The 16,492-nt window shown below is 41.4% G+C and overlaps 1 protein-coding gene across 1 annotated transcript in view; it reads right to left on the bottom strand.

The window, feature by feature from the left end:
- Nucleotides 1–16,492, bottom strand: part of MUSK (muscle associated receptor tyrosine kinase) — a 595,710-nt gene that overhangs the window by 113,549 nt on the left and 465,669 nt on the right. The window contains exons 10-11 of the mRNA XM_069240929.1: nucleotides 5,075–5,250; nucleotides 124–147 (exon numbers count right to left, since the gene is read on the bottom strand). Of these exons, the coding sequence (XP_069097030.1) occupies nucleotides 124–147; nucleotides 5,075–5,250 (200 nt within the window). The remainder of the gene's footprint in view (nucleotides 1–123; nucleotides 148–5,074; nucleotides 5,251–16,492) is intronic.

The raw sequence follows: 16,492 nt of genomic DNA, 5'->3' as shown, positions 1-16,492 counted from the left end.
CTTATCTTTTTGGATGCAAGCATAACTTAAGTTACTCACGAAACATGCAATATGTTATAATTATATTTAACATTTTTTTAGCCGGTTTAAAACCCTGTGAACAAACTGTGGAATTATACTTACTGGTAACACTCTCCTTTTTGAAATCTGTAGAAGAGAATAAAAGTAGTTAAAATAAACACTATGTGATGATGTAGCGACCAGAATTGTTGGAACAAACGTAGGCACCTCCCCAGAGTATTACAGTAGGTTGCTGAGAAGCAGGCTATACGTTTACACACATTTCATGTACCTCATTATTACCCACAAGGAAATGTTCTAAGGCCCGGGCCCAAATTTCCCACCCACTGATTATCACTATTGCATAGTGCAGTAAGTAGGGGGTGCACAATCTGTTTCGGATTTGGAGAAGCAGAACTGTTAATGATAAATTATGCAACATGTGTACATGTTTTCACACAATCTCTATCTCAAAGTTTGCAAATGAGCATCAGGTGATATTTTCCATCCTCATTTTTTGCTAGGTTTTACATATTGAGTTGTATTTGAGTTGTGAGCGTGGGCACCCACTTTGTGTACCCCCATGGCACAATGATATTAGAAAAGGGTCTGCAGATGCTTTTGCGCCCCCTTCTTTAAGACTGATAGCACGGGTGCACATGTAGCGCCAGCTCTATCTTGAGAGGATGTTCCATCATTTCATAGGTGTGTGACCCCATGCAAATGAAGTAAACTCTTTGCCTCTGTGCCCACACCATATTATAGATGCCAATGCAGACAAAAACAGGCTCTTAGGAGGTGTAGCCACAGAGTGCCACACAAAGTGGCACACTGACAGAGTGCATCGGGAAGGTAGCCCTTTTGTTAAAGGGGATCTCAGACTCCCACAGACAGTTCCTGCAGGCAGGTGCAGTCACTCACTGCACCCACCTGCAGGGGGCTCTCTAACCCTTCTGTTACCCCAGGGTTACCACCTGCACATGGAAACATTGAATAGAATTGAAGCAGCCGCTTTGCGTTTCACTGAATGAGCTGCCCTCTGAACAGAGCGATTTTGCGGCTAAACTGGGCGCAGCACATTTATTGTAATAGGAGGCACTTGTCGCTGTTTGTGCCTAGCGCACCTTTGAAAGGTGCGACCTGGTGCAAATAGGAAAATGTGCCCTATGTGTAATACAGGCCCAGGAGTGAAAAGTACAGACTGGAGATACAATTTCTGTTTAAACATGATTACCATCCTCCTTGTATTCAAGTTCTAAGTGTACTGCACACATCTTGCATTTTATAACTAGAGTTTTTACTTTATGACGAAGGACTTAATTTTGAAGATATGGGATTGAGAGACTTGTATTGAAAATGGTGATAAATTAGAGGTGCATCAGAGCTCATTCATGCTCCTGTTTTCATTTTATTGAAGGTGTATGATATGGTGCAAACCTAGCACTGGCCAGCAGTGAAAGGGGTATACTGAAAAAAAATGTCATTATCACTAAAGCCTCGCCAACAAAAAGTTATGTACATAGGATTGTGTTGTGCGAGTGTGTTCCCATTGAAACCAGATGACAGAAACTAGGATATGATGGGAAGATGGGTGGGAAAATGTAACTGAGGCGATATTAAAAGGACCCCCGTGCAGCTTGTTAGCAAAGTTTTTTTTTTTTTACTTTTATTAATTACACTTGTTTATATAATTTACGTCACTCGGAGATTAATACATTTTCCCAGAATTATTGCTCAAATGCCAGATCTAGGATTAAAATCCAGGACTCTAGAATGCAAGGTAAATGACGACCTCGTTAAAATAAATATCTCCAAACTAGAAGCAGGTTCCTAAATCAAAGCAGAGGTTTGCATGTGTCCTTCTGGACTTCATCTCTGACATTCTTTTAAGCACTCTGAAATGCTCAGAATGAGACAGGCAGTGCTTCAAATATGACTCATAATTAAACAAATAAAAGACAGGGAAGGATAAAATCAACATAATTACATATCTCTATAGAAATTCACGTTGAGTAAATCTCCCAAGCCCTTGGTGCTCTGGAAACCATACGCTTGGAACACCACCAACAGAGGAGAAAGAATAAAATAGAATCCCAAAATGACGCGAGGAACGCAGGGTAAAAGACGCGAGAAGAGAATACGAGATTTTTGCCCATGCCCTAGAGGAGCAACTTTAAATTAAGTTAGTGGTTGTTAACACGAACAAAGAGTACTTGGTTTTCCTGCAGAAAAGATGCTATAGAGCAAAGAAACACCATTTAAACAGAAATGGAACAAACTAAGGATAATGTATGGAGAAAGTTATCTAGCACATAAAAATAGAGGTTGCAAAAACATAGTTTGGAGTATAAAGAAGCAATTTTAGCAGCGTTTGTATAGCGACTTTGGCAAATCTCCTTAAAAATGTAATACCATCAAGCACTTGCTTCAAACTATGCTACGACGAGAGTTAAAATAGTAGAGCACCCAGTCCAACTATATGTTGGGCGTTTAGTTTGCTGGATTTAGCAATTAAATGCAGGTCAATTGTTTTGCAGGAATAATAGCCAGATGTACAGAGTATTTTTACAGTTGCAAATGCTCCGATTTGGAGCTTTTTTTGACTGTAGTCAACCAATTTCAGGAGTCTGTAACTTTTTCCCCGGACTCCAAAAATGTATTTAGAAATGAATAAGGATTCACTATTTGGAAGGGGCATGTTGTAGGGGACCCGTCAAAATAGTAATTCCTATCTATAGGTATCAATGATTTAGGATCAAAATAGCAGATTAAAACATTGAGAAGTTACTGACCACCACGTTTGAGGTGGTAAACCATTTGCAAAAGAGAAGGGGTCCTGCTGCAAAAAAAAAAAAGAACAAAAAAAAAGTTGAGTAGGCGCAATCAAATTTGTTTTAAAAAAAAAGTTACATTCTCTTTATAAACAGTCCTGTTTCCTTTAAGGAAGATAGTCTGCATTAGAAAAAATGTTTACTTTTTTGAAAATTAATCAGTCATTCTGGCCTTCGCAGGCCACTATCACTGTCATTCTGGCCAATAGGATTCATTCAATCAGATTCTATTTTTTTTTATGTAATCCTCCCTAAATGTACATTTTTGGTTAGTTTGCAAAAGGATTTACTAGTCACAAAAATACTGGTACAAGTAAATAGTACATCTGCCCCATAGATATGCAAAGTCGAAATTTGACAAACTATATTTTGGATTCTGTTTTTCCGAACTATTACTTTAGCAGTTTACAATAGACTGCAGTTATTCATGCAAAGGTGCCAGGGATAGTAAATCAGTAATTCTAGGAGGAAAACGAACTATGCCAAAGGTAAAGACACTGAGTATTTCTTAGTGTTGAACGAAAGAGCAACTGTCAGGTTTCCCAAAGTTGGTCCAAACCAGAAAGAATTATTTGCCACCAATGCATATGCTTCTTTATGTTTATGAAAACCAAAAGCTATGTAACAGTAGTTGGTGTAAATACGAGAGAATGATGTGTGCTTTTATATTGCCCACTCACAGTTGTGAGTGCAGATCCTTTGAAATATGACTTGACAGGTTCCCATGTTAAGGATCATGCCTTGGGCACTCAGATGTCAAGCTTCTCTGTCCTTCTACATCGTAAAGCGATTCTTTCTAGTTCTCTTGTGCATACATCAGAGAAGCACATGGAATGATTGGCTGAAATATTTACTAAGCTCTAGCATATGCTCAGAGGCTTCTTGCCACTATAGAACTACAGTAAGACAATCATTCCCAAAATGGAGCAAATGTGAACTCCTAAATTTCTTGGCTAAATATTTAGGAGGCCATAACCTTGGAGCTTTTTGCACAAATATGTTTACGGCCCAAAGCACCTTGATCAGTCAAGGCGAGTTTCAAAGAAGCATATATCCAAGGATTATGATACAGGTTTTATGTATATGTGCATTTCTGAAATTAACTAGGCCTATGACGTACGAAGCTCCTCTGTACTCTGTGTTATCTGTTATTTCTTTGGATAAGTTGTGTGCCCCTTTAACTCTCCTGTCATTAGTCAATCCAGGAGTGAAGCTGAGCCCAAAGGCCCGATATAGAGTTAGGTAGTAGGCAGACATTCAGAAGGAGACTTTGCTGGTGGATTTTTCTCCAGTAAAGTGATATGTTGGGAACATTTCATTGGTGGATTCTTGTCCAGATTTAGCATTTCCTTTGTAAACCAAAAGTGTTCTCATTTTAATCTAAATCACTCCTTTGTGTCAGGACATTTCCTCTTATGCACTTCTGCCTATTCTTGAGTTTCTATACTTTTTTTAAATCCCTCCTTCCTGACTAGTGAAGAGTGTAGCCTTCAGTCACTTACAAGGTTACATTTAATGCCCTGCTCAGTCAGTAACTAAACAGATCCCCTCTTATTCTTACTGAAACAAACATACTAAGCTACAGCGTTTAGAAAAATACATAAGCGAAGCAGAAGCTACTCCAAACAGACAACTCATTAACCCTGTTCGAGTCCCTTCAAAAGAATCAAGTTTGTTCCAATATTCACAGCCACTTATTTGGAGTGAGGTCATTCATAGCTAGCTACTGAAACATCATTCCAATGACAGGCCACAAAAGAGCGTGACTAACATGAAAGGAAATGGAAGGCTTGGATTGTTGCAGACCCAGAAATATAAATAGGTATTTACAGCACACACCATTAGCAACCGTAGCCCAGAATTCATACGAGTATAGTGTTAGACATGGGACTTTTCGAACATTCCTAATGTGCTTTCCACAAAAGTACGATGGAAAAAAACACTAATGTATTCCTGAACAGACTTGGATAAAATAAGAACATCTTGACAAGTGGTCGATGAGTGATTACACCAAGTGAATGTAGGAAGTAAGCTCTATAAGCTGCCCTATGTTTGACACTTTCTGGACTTCAAACAGTGTCCTGATCTGTAAAGCCTCAGCACAAACACTTCTCCTGGTATCTCAGCTATGTAATTGAATAACAGTACTTAGAATATTACAGAGTGCAAGCCTTCTCAGAACTATCCCTAAATATTACTGTGCAGTAATGAAGAATGAGACAGGTTACCAGGCTCCACTTTACCAAAAAATGGAATACGGGTGCAGGCCTTCGAGTTCTGGAGGGTGCTGGGGAGCTTGTTACAGTCAGGCAGTGACAGCAGCATTAAACCATGTTTGAAAATCCCTTTGTTGGAATGTTCTTCCATGGACAGCCATTCCTTATAGCAAAATAGATCCTTTACAGCAAGGCAGTGCTCCCTAGAGAAAGAGGGGCAAAATAAAGTAGATCACTGATTTGTTTGTTTACCACAACTCTTAAGTATTACAAAAAAATCCAATTACAAAACCCACTGTTCATGCCTCTTACCCAGTTAAAAAAGGTGCTGTTCCTTACCACTGATTATTGTATGTGAATGTTTTCTATCCACAGAGAAAGGATGAAGTGTCAGAAACTGGGTTAATAGTTTCGATGGATGCGAGCCCTTCAAAAGTAATAGGTCCACAATTGCCTCCTTACTGGGAACCAAGGACCCCATTATAGCAATTGACTCTCTCAGGGTAGGCAAGCAGAGACTTCCAAGGCCTACCCAGAGGAGGCGGTATAGGCTATCAATTCCAATTCGCTAACACACAACACTCAAATTACTGTTGAGTAAGTGCCTTTTTTTAAAAAAAAAGGAAAAGTATTTTTATTATAGACAATGCTATATACTATGCATTAAATTACCAATAACCCTAGTGGGTCCTAAACCTCATAACCACAATATCCTCCCACCCTAACCTATACCAGACGCACAGTCACAATATATGGGGTTTCAGTATATATAAGGCAGGCCTACTGGTTTTGTCAGGGAGTCACCATTTTAATAAAAAGCCATATGTTAGGATTCTTCATTGTATTAGCATAAACCCAATTGGGACTATAAACATTGAAATGAGCTCATTAGAAGCATAAGCATTAATGTGTTCATCATTAAGACTGAGACCCTATTTTAAATAAAACTTTTCAGTCAGTCCTAAGCAGTGATAAGCATGTGTGTCAGAGTCTCTCTTTACTTTCTGCAGGCCACACAATGCAGCCATAGGGCCAACCCCTAGAGGTCCCTGTATTCTAGAGGGAAGCAGCAAAAGCTCCAGCTCTGAGTGTGCTTTAATAGATAGGCAAATCTCTCCTGGGGCATGTGCACTAGGCCCTAGTAGACTTAGGGTTACTTTTTACGAAATAAATTAAGGGAACTGCTGCACTTCAACACCCCCACAAACACTCTTGTTTAACCATTGCTGGTGCTCCTGCCCTTTCTTTGGGAACCACAAGAAGGAAGATGTGCACAATTGAGCCTAACTGGGACATTATAGGGTGCTCCTCAGCTGAGAAAATGTATAATTATGAGCAGCTTGGTCAGCTTGTTTAGCTTGTTTTTTTCACTGCACAGTCTTGTGCCATGTCTCATAATTGTTTTTCCATTTGTATTACAGGTTCCAGTGCCCACTGGGCACCCAGGGGCAGGTGGGTGGGTGTTCAGCATGAGGAGCCCACTCCACATCGCCCTAATGACTTCTTGCTCGCACAAGCACCTTAGGTGGGGCCCACAGGAGCTGTCACTCCTACTGCTCCCAGTGCACAAGCAGCTTTTTTGCTGGTTATGCCTGCAGCAAGAGCAGCAATGTAGGTATGTGTGCTCACTGCCCTCACCGCCCCAACCCCAAAAGACACACAAGTGCTCGGTCCCCTAGGCATGTAATGAGCTATAACAGCCCTCATGGAGCTGGAGGCATGAGTGGTGTCTCCCTCCCCAAGCACATCTCCCAAAGAGAGGAGAAATAACAAAGGTCTGAACCCCAGGCCTATCCTGGGGGGCTCAAAGTAAATATCAGCAGAGCACTACATGCTTTGTTTTTCAGTTTCTTACCCTTTCAGCAAGCACATTTTTAAAGCAACATAACTCTGGGTCCATTGGGCCAATTTTCTCCTTCTTAAGCCCCTTCTTAGGATGGGCTACCAGGAGCATTTGATGAGGACTCCTGGCCTCCAAAAAGGGCAATGTTCAAAGCTAGCTGTATTTTCTTGGTCCCTCCACCAGACCTGCACTCTGACTGGCTCCTAGTGCTCCTCTGGTGGGGGCATCTTGCACAGCCCTTCTGTAACCAGGCAGTAAAACACTCTTCATGCTGCATGTGCAGCCCCAGAGTCTCCTGGCATCTTGCAAGGCACATGGATAGCAGTGGAGTCCTCCCTCCATCTTGAATATGAATGAGGGCGACGCTGCGACATCCTGGGAATATTTAATTTGCTATATAACTGATTAGTACATCAGCTACATCAAAAAATGAAGAGTGTTTGGCAAATCAGTGGTGGACATGCTGGTTTGTAAATCTGCCGTAAATACGATGGACTGTATAATCTGCCTATACTATTCATACATTAAGGCCCTCAAATTAGCTGTCTTTTTCGGCAAATATACAATGCTATCTCAAAAGTTGGCAATATAAATCCATTATGATACAAATACCTCTGAAATTTACAAAACCAAAACCAGCCCTTATTCAATGTGGAATGTTTGCCCCATAAATGCCTTACGTGGTTTACAACAGTCAGAGTAACTGTTTTATACGAACTTCTCACTACTCCATGTACTGATGGAAAATTTGTAAAAGGCAAAACTGGAAAAGGATAAACAGCTTTAAATAAAACACACACTGCTTGGCATGTACATTTAATTTTTTCAAAATCGCTAGAATATGTAACGAATCAGAAACCAGACCAAAATGCTATACCTTTTTTTATTGATGAGAGAGTAAGGGGAATACACATGAGCTATCCTTTATTGGAGATTTTTGAAGAGCAGCTCAAAAAAGGAGGATTTTATGTGATTTAAAAGTATATAACCAAACATAATCCACTGCTTTATTTTAGCAGCTCAAGAAGTCAAATTTCACAAACTACCAAAATATCAATCAATATTTACAACTGTTCTTATAATGTGCCATACCTTTGAAAAATATCATTGTCAGAATATCGTCAGAACTAAATATCGTGTCCTAAGTATCACTTATAAAAATATTGCCCCATTGGAATCATAAACTCTAAATAAAATGGAAGATATTTTTCATAAACGGAATTCAAGGCACAATATTTATGCAAGATGAAATTTCTTTAGATGATATTGCAGCATGCAACACTTCGTAAAGTAGTTTTAATATTCTCTTAGATGAGGGTTCAGTCAAATTAATTTAACAATTTCACTCATATAATCAGGCTAGATTCTCAACAGTGTCAAAATTAGTCCATATTTGTGGCCCATGTATTCCTAACTTATTCTGGAGGATGATTCGTCTGCTAAAAATTAAACGATGTCACAGCTGCCCAACGTTTCAACAAGGACTGGAAAAGCCAAAAGGGCTCGCCTACACAAGGGATTGGCTTTGTCAATGTTTTTAGGCATGATGTACAGCAGCATGGCTGATGTGCAGCATAAATGAGCTTTTTTAATGCAGCTGGCACCGTACCATAGTGTACCATAATGTTTTTATATTACTGGTAGGAGGGGAGCCAACAAGGAAAGAAAGTGTGTATGTGTGTGTGTGGGGGGGGGGCAACATAACTTAGGGAGGGGGTGTAAGATGCAGCATGGACCATGGGGCGGGATAACAAATAGTTGGGGGCAACAAGTACAACAGAGGGACAGCAGATGAGAGGGTAGCACAACAGACCGAGGAGGGTTAACAGGCAGCAGGAATGAAGAACATGGAGAGAGAAGAGGAAAAGGAGGGTAACAGCTGAAATAGGTGCATTCTGGTAAAGTGCTTAAAAACAAAGAAAAAAGTAGCAGCAAAAAAAGAGCAGTGGAAGGACAAAAGTAATGTGTCCGTGCGCCAGGCAAAGGACACACCAAAAAGAGGAAGGAGGCTTACAGCAGCTGACCAATAGGGAGCAAGCAAACATGAATGACAATGAAGCTAACCAATGGTAAGCCACAGGCGACCTCTAAACCTACTGTTAGAAAAAAAAATATCAGGCGAGACCCAAAAATATGCTGGTGCACACACAACTCATCTATGCCGAACATTATGTGACGAACAGTGTTAATGGCTGAGTGGTAGAGAACATGGGCTTATGTAGCATGTATTGTCTCCTTTAAAATTAATATTCACTTGCAACATAATAGAGCCTATTTCCGGGCCAGGTCATTCTGTTGGTCTCCTCTGAAGAGGACTGTGTACACACCCTAATGATTGAAATCACCCACGTTTGCTGAGTATGTATGTCTGTTGCCTTGAAAACTGCATTGCTCCTCCAAAATGATAGCACACCTCTTCACCAATCTTTTTTTTGTCAATTCAAGATGTTTAATCAAAATTTATAACAAATATGAAGGCATGTACTACATTACAATGCAAGAGTATTAAATATGAAATAAAATCCAAAAGCAATTTCACGTATTGTAAGGAAATGTCTTTTTTGCACGATCATCCCCAATGTTTAGGCTGGTGCCAGTGTTCTAACCCCTTACAAAGTTAATGTTGAATTGACTACCCCATTTGGCATAAGCAGACTTACTTATAAGTCCCTTGTATGCAGTACCAAGCGTACCCAGGGCATGTAAGAGAATGCCCCTTCTCCCCAGGGCTGCAGCACTAGTTGTGCCACCTTGTGTGGGACCAACTGCAAAGTGGCACACAGCCTGCCACTGCAGCTCCTAAGAGCAGTTTCTAAACTGCTTATTCCACTTTGCCAACGTAACCAATAGCAAAGCCCACACTTTACATAACAATATATATAAGTCGACCCTGAGGCAGGGAGCTGCATATTACTAAGTAAGGCTTATACATATATATGTCCTAACAGCAAAACTTCCAAACTGTCGTTTTTGTTGTGGAAAAGTTAGTAGCCCCCTTAGCTAACCCAGAGTTACTGGCCGACCACTCAGCCCAGCTAACTTCTAAACCGGACTAGTAAAATGTGGTACTTCAAGGTATCAAATTCTTTCTTGCATTAAACCTGACTTGATGCCCAAGTCAAATTTAATGTCTCTCTTATTAAAAAACAACTTTTAGGAAGTTGCTACTCTATAGCCCAGTTTGTCCAGTGGCCTCACAAAATCGCTGTCCACCAGACAGTTTGCGACCATCCTGGGGAGTTGTGTGAACAACTCCAAAGCTTAGGAACAATGGCAGCCTGCTACAGAGAGAGGTGTTACCGCCCCCTTTCAGAAGGCCACTCAGGGTGTTGGCCCAAAAGGCGAGCTTCAAAGGCAAATAGTTGCCTCTGTGTTCAGGTAGACAGGTAGGCAGCGGGAGCAAATAGGGGAGATCAGTGGTCGATGGCATGAAGGCCACAAGTAGCCACATCTCTAGGGTAGGCTACCAAGCTACTAACATCCAGGGAAGGGTTCAGACAACTTGAGAGTGGGCAGAATAGTGCACCTATGGATTGTTAGATGAAACACAGTCGAAAGTCATCACAGGGAGGGAAGAATTCAGATAGTCCATTGGCTTGTAACTGCATCATCCCCCAGGGCACTTGTTGGGCATTAATATGGCACCCCTGGCATCCTGAACCTCATAATAAAATGTAACTGGAGAAAGGACCAAAGATGGACTGCCCTGCTGTCCCCAGCGAGAGAGACTGCACCATCCGCTAGACTGTAACTGCTGCACTCCGGAGTCAGTTCTTTGTTCCGGTGCTCAAAAGCTTCTTTTTCTCAAGCCAGAAGCCACATTCACAGACCTCTCTTCGTTAGCTCAAAGATTAGTCGGCTAGCACCAGGGCCATCCAAGGTGAAGGGGTCCTGTTCTACAAGCTAGGAACAATATTTTTAAAACCGTTACCAACCTCTGCTGGCCACTCCGGGAGACCAAAGTTGCACCTGAGTCAGCTGGACCCTGAAGTGTCGCCTCAGTCTGCATAGGCACCCACCAAGGGACACAGCCCTCCATCAAAAGATACCGCTGGACTTGCAGTGCACGGATACTGGTAGTATAGCAGCAGCTGGCCTCCTACTCATTTGAACATCTTATCCGTGGACAGAGGAATAACTGCAAGGACAGCCCCACTGACCACACAGCACCCAGAACATCGTCAACATCCTACATCTCTAGCATGCATCAGGATCATTCCATTAAAGTGTATGGTGGTTTTCATATGGAACTAGACTTGAGATTGCTTTGCTGACCAGGTAACAATTCAAATACTAATTAGTGGCCCTCCTGACCTTCTCCCTGCCGGGCTTGTTTGCCTCACTTGGGCCGGAGTAGTTGAAAACAACTCTTTTAAACTTTTCAAAAGTTTAAAAATTCTATAGTTACCAATGCTTGTTTGTGCTTTGGACTACAAAGCTGAGATTTCCCCAAAACCCTCTGGTGGATATTGATCATCATACTGTCTAAAAATTCATAAAAAATGCATTTTTATAAATTGGTGTCAGATTTCTTTCATGCGTGCCCTTCTTATTGCATAGTTTGGTACTTCTAAATGCTTTGCACTAGCTCCTTTGCTTAAGGCTTGCTACTCACAGCTGCAGATACTCAGGGTTGAGTCAAAGATGTTTGCGAATGAGCCTTCAAATAAGTCTGACTGGACTCAAGACAGCTTTGCAAGTGTATTACATAGAAAGGTCAGACGGTCATATAATAAACTGTAATCCTCAAATGTATGTTGGGAGGTGAGGTGATAGGCAAATCTGCCTGACTGTTCAGGGCCTTGTGTTGTCACTGGTAGTGGCTTCCTTACGCTGCAGCAATGGGTGATGACCTTGACTGTATGCAAGTAGGCTACAAGAACATTACCATTAGAACAAGCGTTGGCAAAGCCAATTGGTCTCACCTATGGGAGATCTATTGATTTTGTCAGTTTCTTTCAGCCATGTTGCACAGCAGCACAGTTCACAATTAACATTTCACAAAGTACTAATACTAATTATACAGTTTCTCTTGCCAGTGCCATAACAATACCAGTATCCTAAGCAGTCTGTCTGATAACTACTGATTTGAGTGCTAAGTCATAGAGCATTGAAACGGATGATATTTATTTTGTTATAAATTATTATGTTTCACAGGTTCGAGTCAAAACATACGCCTTGCTTTCCCGCTTACTAAGTATTCGAAAACTAGCATAATGCACAATTTACAAACACAGCCGCAAAGCTTTAAATCCATAGTCCACTGCTACAACCTTTCAACTGATGGGGGATTTCCTTTCACAGTGGAAGAAAAACAAGCGCTGCTTAATTTTTTTCAGCATTTCATATAGGATTTTAAGAAGTGCTCACCTCAAGTGGAGCTTACAATACACAGCAGTTAAATGATATATACCTAATCATGCCACATATTTCAATTCTGGCTACATCATATCATAGTTAACACAATTCCACAGATTCCACACAGTCATTTTACCTCAGTGAATATTTTGTTTACTTCGTATGCCTCCGAGTGGCAACCACTGCCTTCGCTTGGGAGTTGTCTGACTCGCGTCCACCACTCCCTTGTGCACAAAGCTGTTACAGGCGGTGCTCACGAAGAGGGAGAAAGACAACAAGGAACAGAAATGACCAATCACTGAATGGATTCATAAAAAAGCCATGGAGTGACTGGCCATTGTCCTGTAATCCTGGACTTCCCACTCCTGTGCTGCCTCTTGTACAGACCCACTGCACAAGAGATGTAACCATGTGTCTGAGCCAATCCAGACACTGCTCCCATGCTATGTTACCAAAGCACAGCATGAGAGCAATGCCAGTACTGGCTCGGGCAGATGAAGCCAGCACTCATTAGCAGTGTGGGTGCAGCGGCAGTGAACCCACCCACCACCCCCGGCACACCAATTGAGCAGGTAGTGAGAGGCCTCCAACGCGAATGTTGGGTTGGCTGAGGAAAGGCAGCTGGCCAAATCGACACTTCAAAGTGTGCATGAGATGCCTTCAAGTGTCTGCTGTCAACTATTTTTACGCCCGCACCTGCACCTCACTTAAGGAAACTGGCCCTCGGCTGTAAAAATGAAAAAGCAATGGCACGCCTGCGGCTAGAAAAACACATACCTTGAACGTAAATGTATGCATTTAGTACAGGGGCTAAGGAGGACACTACAGGGGCTAAGGAGGACACTACAGGGGCATAATATATAGGGTCAACACCCGACACCCTAATAGAGGAACCACCACTGGATGCCTTGAATATTCATTTTGTGTAGTCCCGCTCTTTCTCATCACTAGTGTTAAAGGAGGATGAGCATTGTTTTTCACTTAAAAGAACTTGACTGTGGCGGCCTTATAAATCTTCAAGGAAGAAGTAAAGGGATGGAAATGTTAGATATACAATGGACCAGTTAAATGTAAGGCTAAAAGAATAGTGTGGGGCTAATAAGATGTACAAATAAGGAAGCAAGAAGCCACAAAAGTGTTCAACTAATTCTATTACTATTGATACAGTAAAACAAACATACTACTGAAATATGGATACCCTTATTTTAATTATGGTGGGGAAGGTTGGACACCATCAAAATGATGATGTTTCCAATTATTAATTTTCATCTTTTTATGCTCCTGGTTATCAACACGCTATTTATCGATTCAAAAAACGATAATGAAGGAGTTTAAAGTTTTTATGAAATAAGAAAAAAAGTGGGTGGCAGTGGCTTAAAATGTGGAACAATGGAGGAGGGTACGGAGGACTGGGAAAAGAATTAGGAAAGAGAATGGGAAGGGAACTCTAAAATCTAAAAAGTATGGAGTCGAGGGACATACCACTGAAAACAGGAACGGGTCTAAATATCGATGTGATCCTGATGAAAATTAATGAATCATGGAATTCACCAGGTTGCTTCTGTTAACCCTTTACAATTTAAACACTGCAACAAACTGGATTGTCTAATAACTTTTTGTCACGATGGATTAGCAATGGCTATTTTCCATTAGCTTCAACATAGCTTCTCTCTCTTTCTGCCCCATAAATGTTGTTTCTTGTACCTTTATCATCCGAAGAGACATTTTTTTCATTCAACTGAATCTCCAAGTGTAGAGCTTTAGCCCCAGACACTGTTAGTTTTATTTATAGGCATAAGGTCTGAAGAACTTTTCAATCTCTGCAACCTTAGCTCAGCATTTGACAAGTGATCTTTTAAAATTATCAATACCAGGAATAATTTTGCTTCAGTTCTGACATCATCCCTTTGGAGTAAGGTAGGTAGTCTATGTGGAGAAACCAAGAAAACAATGACAACTGATTTGGTATTAATAATGATCTTATGCACAGGCGTGTCTCTACGGAAAGTGAGATAGAACCATATTCGGTTGTGGAAGGAATGATTAATCACGTCACACCTGCCACACTAATTTCCTTGTAGCTCAGACACTGTAAGATAAAAGTTTTCCTACCTACGGGCAATTGAATACCCGGAAGAATATTGAATCTGTTAAAGAGTGAGGTGCCAACTAGTGCATGCCAGCAGGATTCAGGTAATTGTACCTGCATCCCTCCCACCTGTGAGTCGCCCCACGCATGAAATTCATTACTAGAAAGTGTCAGATTTACTCCAATGGCAGTCACCCAAACTCTATGAGCAGGCCCTGTCACCCTCTGGTATGGCAAACTAAGATCCCATTTATTGCCCAAGACAAAAGCATAGAGTTTGCAGCCCTTTGTGACTCACTCAAAGGAATCGGTCCAATAACCTCTCTTTTTACTCATGAATGAAGTTACTAAAACAGAGAACCTTAGGCTTGCTGGAGCTCGATAAGGTGTTTTGTCCTGGGCATCTAGCTCTGGGATAACCCTTGGTTCACATGTGATGCAGATTGTGACCGCTCCACTTCCACCCATGCTGAGCTGAGCTAGATGGACAAAAGACACCACATGACTACCCCATGGGCAGTGCTGAGGTAAATGTAATGTAAGAGAATACATAAAAAACAACATATTCAGTTCTATATTTGCCATCTCCCATCCTTATAGTTGATATTGGATTGAGCCAGGAAAAGAAGAAAGGATTACTTGCCAAAAGAATAAAGAGACGAGGCAGCCATGTCCAGATTCACAACCTCCTTTCAAGCCTTACATAGAGGAGTACTACCCTCTTATTATCAGACACAAAATGCTTTACTGGGTAGAGAGAAATGTGAGAGCTGCTGATCTTTCAATTAGCCGGATAGGAAGGGGCAAGATCTGGCCTATCCAGGGGCTTCTTTATCACATACCAGTTAGGTTTCTTCCCATTCCACTCACCTCATAGAACATCAGTTGCCTAGGTAAATGAGGGGAGGTTTTAGCTCAACAATAGGCTGGGTTAATGAGGCCACAGGCAATGGATTTGGAATGGGTGAAAACTATGAGAATGGTTTCTCACAATGCAGCACTCTGAAAATAAAGTAGACAAAATTTTTCTAACTAAGATATTCATGCAATAGGAGCGCATGGTCAAAGTGCAACAAGATGGACAACAACTTTTATCTCTCCCGCTCATACACAATCCAGGATGGAGCTTGCTGGGGGTGTCAGATTGGTTGCAGTGGTGTGAGAATGGGATAGGGGAAGCAGCTAGGTGAGTTTCTAATCCTCCACATTTGATCCTTTTGGAGATAATTTACTGTTTTGCCACTCCCTAGGTGACATCGCTGCGGCTGCCATTTTCGCTGTTACACACAATTGCCCTCAGAGGCTGCACTCAGAGCTGATGGAAACTGTTTCTTCTGCCATTTTTCTATTTTGCCATTTGAACTGCTTGTGACTGCTTCATCCTCACACTGGTTGTGGTCCATAAAGTTCCTAATTGCTACAAAGATAGACCAGCATTTATTTCCTTTCTTTTTATAACCTGTGTACTTCTCCTCAGAGGCTGCAAATGGCAGAATGTTTTGCATCATTGGAGTGCACCTATAACTGCTTTTCCTTAACATTGGTGGCAATCCATACATTTCTAATTGCTACTATGGGCTACTAAAACTACTTACAAACGTCTTGCTTTCATCTGGGCATTCAAGATTCCTTAATTTTTCTTTCAACACAAGACTTGCTCTTGAATTCTGATTACCTATCTTCGTTGCCCATCCAGTAATTAACTGAGAGGCATATTTATGGGGATTGGGTGCAGGCAATGCAGCAAGTCACCTTTCTGTGCTGTCCTGTTTCAAAGTGAAAGGGCAGAAATGTGCTGAATCTATAGCATATGAAACATTCCTGCTGTTTTCCCCTGCACTGACACACAGTAGGTATAATGGTAAAAGGGTGTCTGCATTCCATTCAAGATTGTGCAGGAAGGTGCCCCATCCTCACAAATCACACGCAGAATGCAGCACACATAGCAAGAGGGAAAAACGAGGAAAAATAAACACATTTCTCCTTGTTGCACCTCCCCTGGGGAGGCATAAGGCTTTGGTGCATCCCCAGGTTTAACAAGTTCTTTTATGTCTGGGGATGCATCAACATCCATGAATGTTGTGTGGGAACACCTACCATAATGCCCACGGAATGCCTCCCTATTGTAATGTTGGGCAACAGTGATTTGCACCAT

Source organism: Pleurodeles waltl, chromosome 1_2, assembly GCF_031143425.1.
Source record: "Pleurodeles waltl isolate 20211129_DDA chromosome 1_2, aPleWal1.hap1.20221129, whole genome shotgun sequence".
In the NCBI taxonomy this organism is placed as follows: Eukaryota; Metazoa; Chordata; class Amphibia; order Caudata; family Salamandridae; genus Pleurodeles; species Pleurodeles waltl.
Note: the sequence above shows the minus strand (reverse complement) of the source record. Positions and strands in the feature narration are given on the sequence as shown.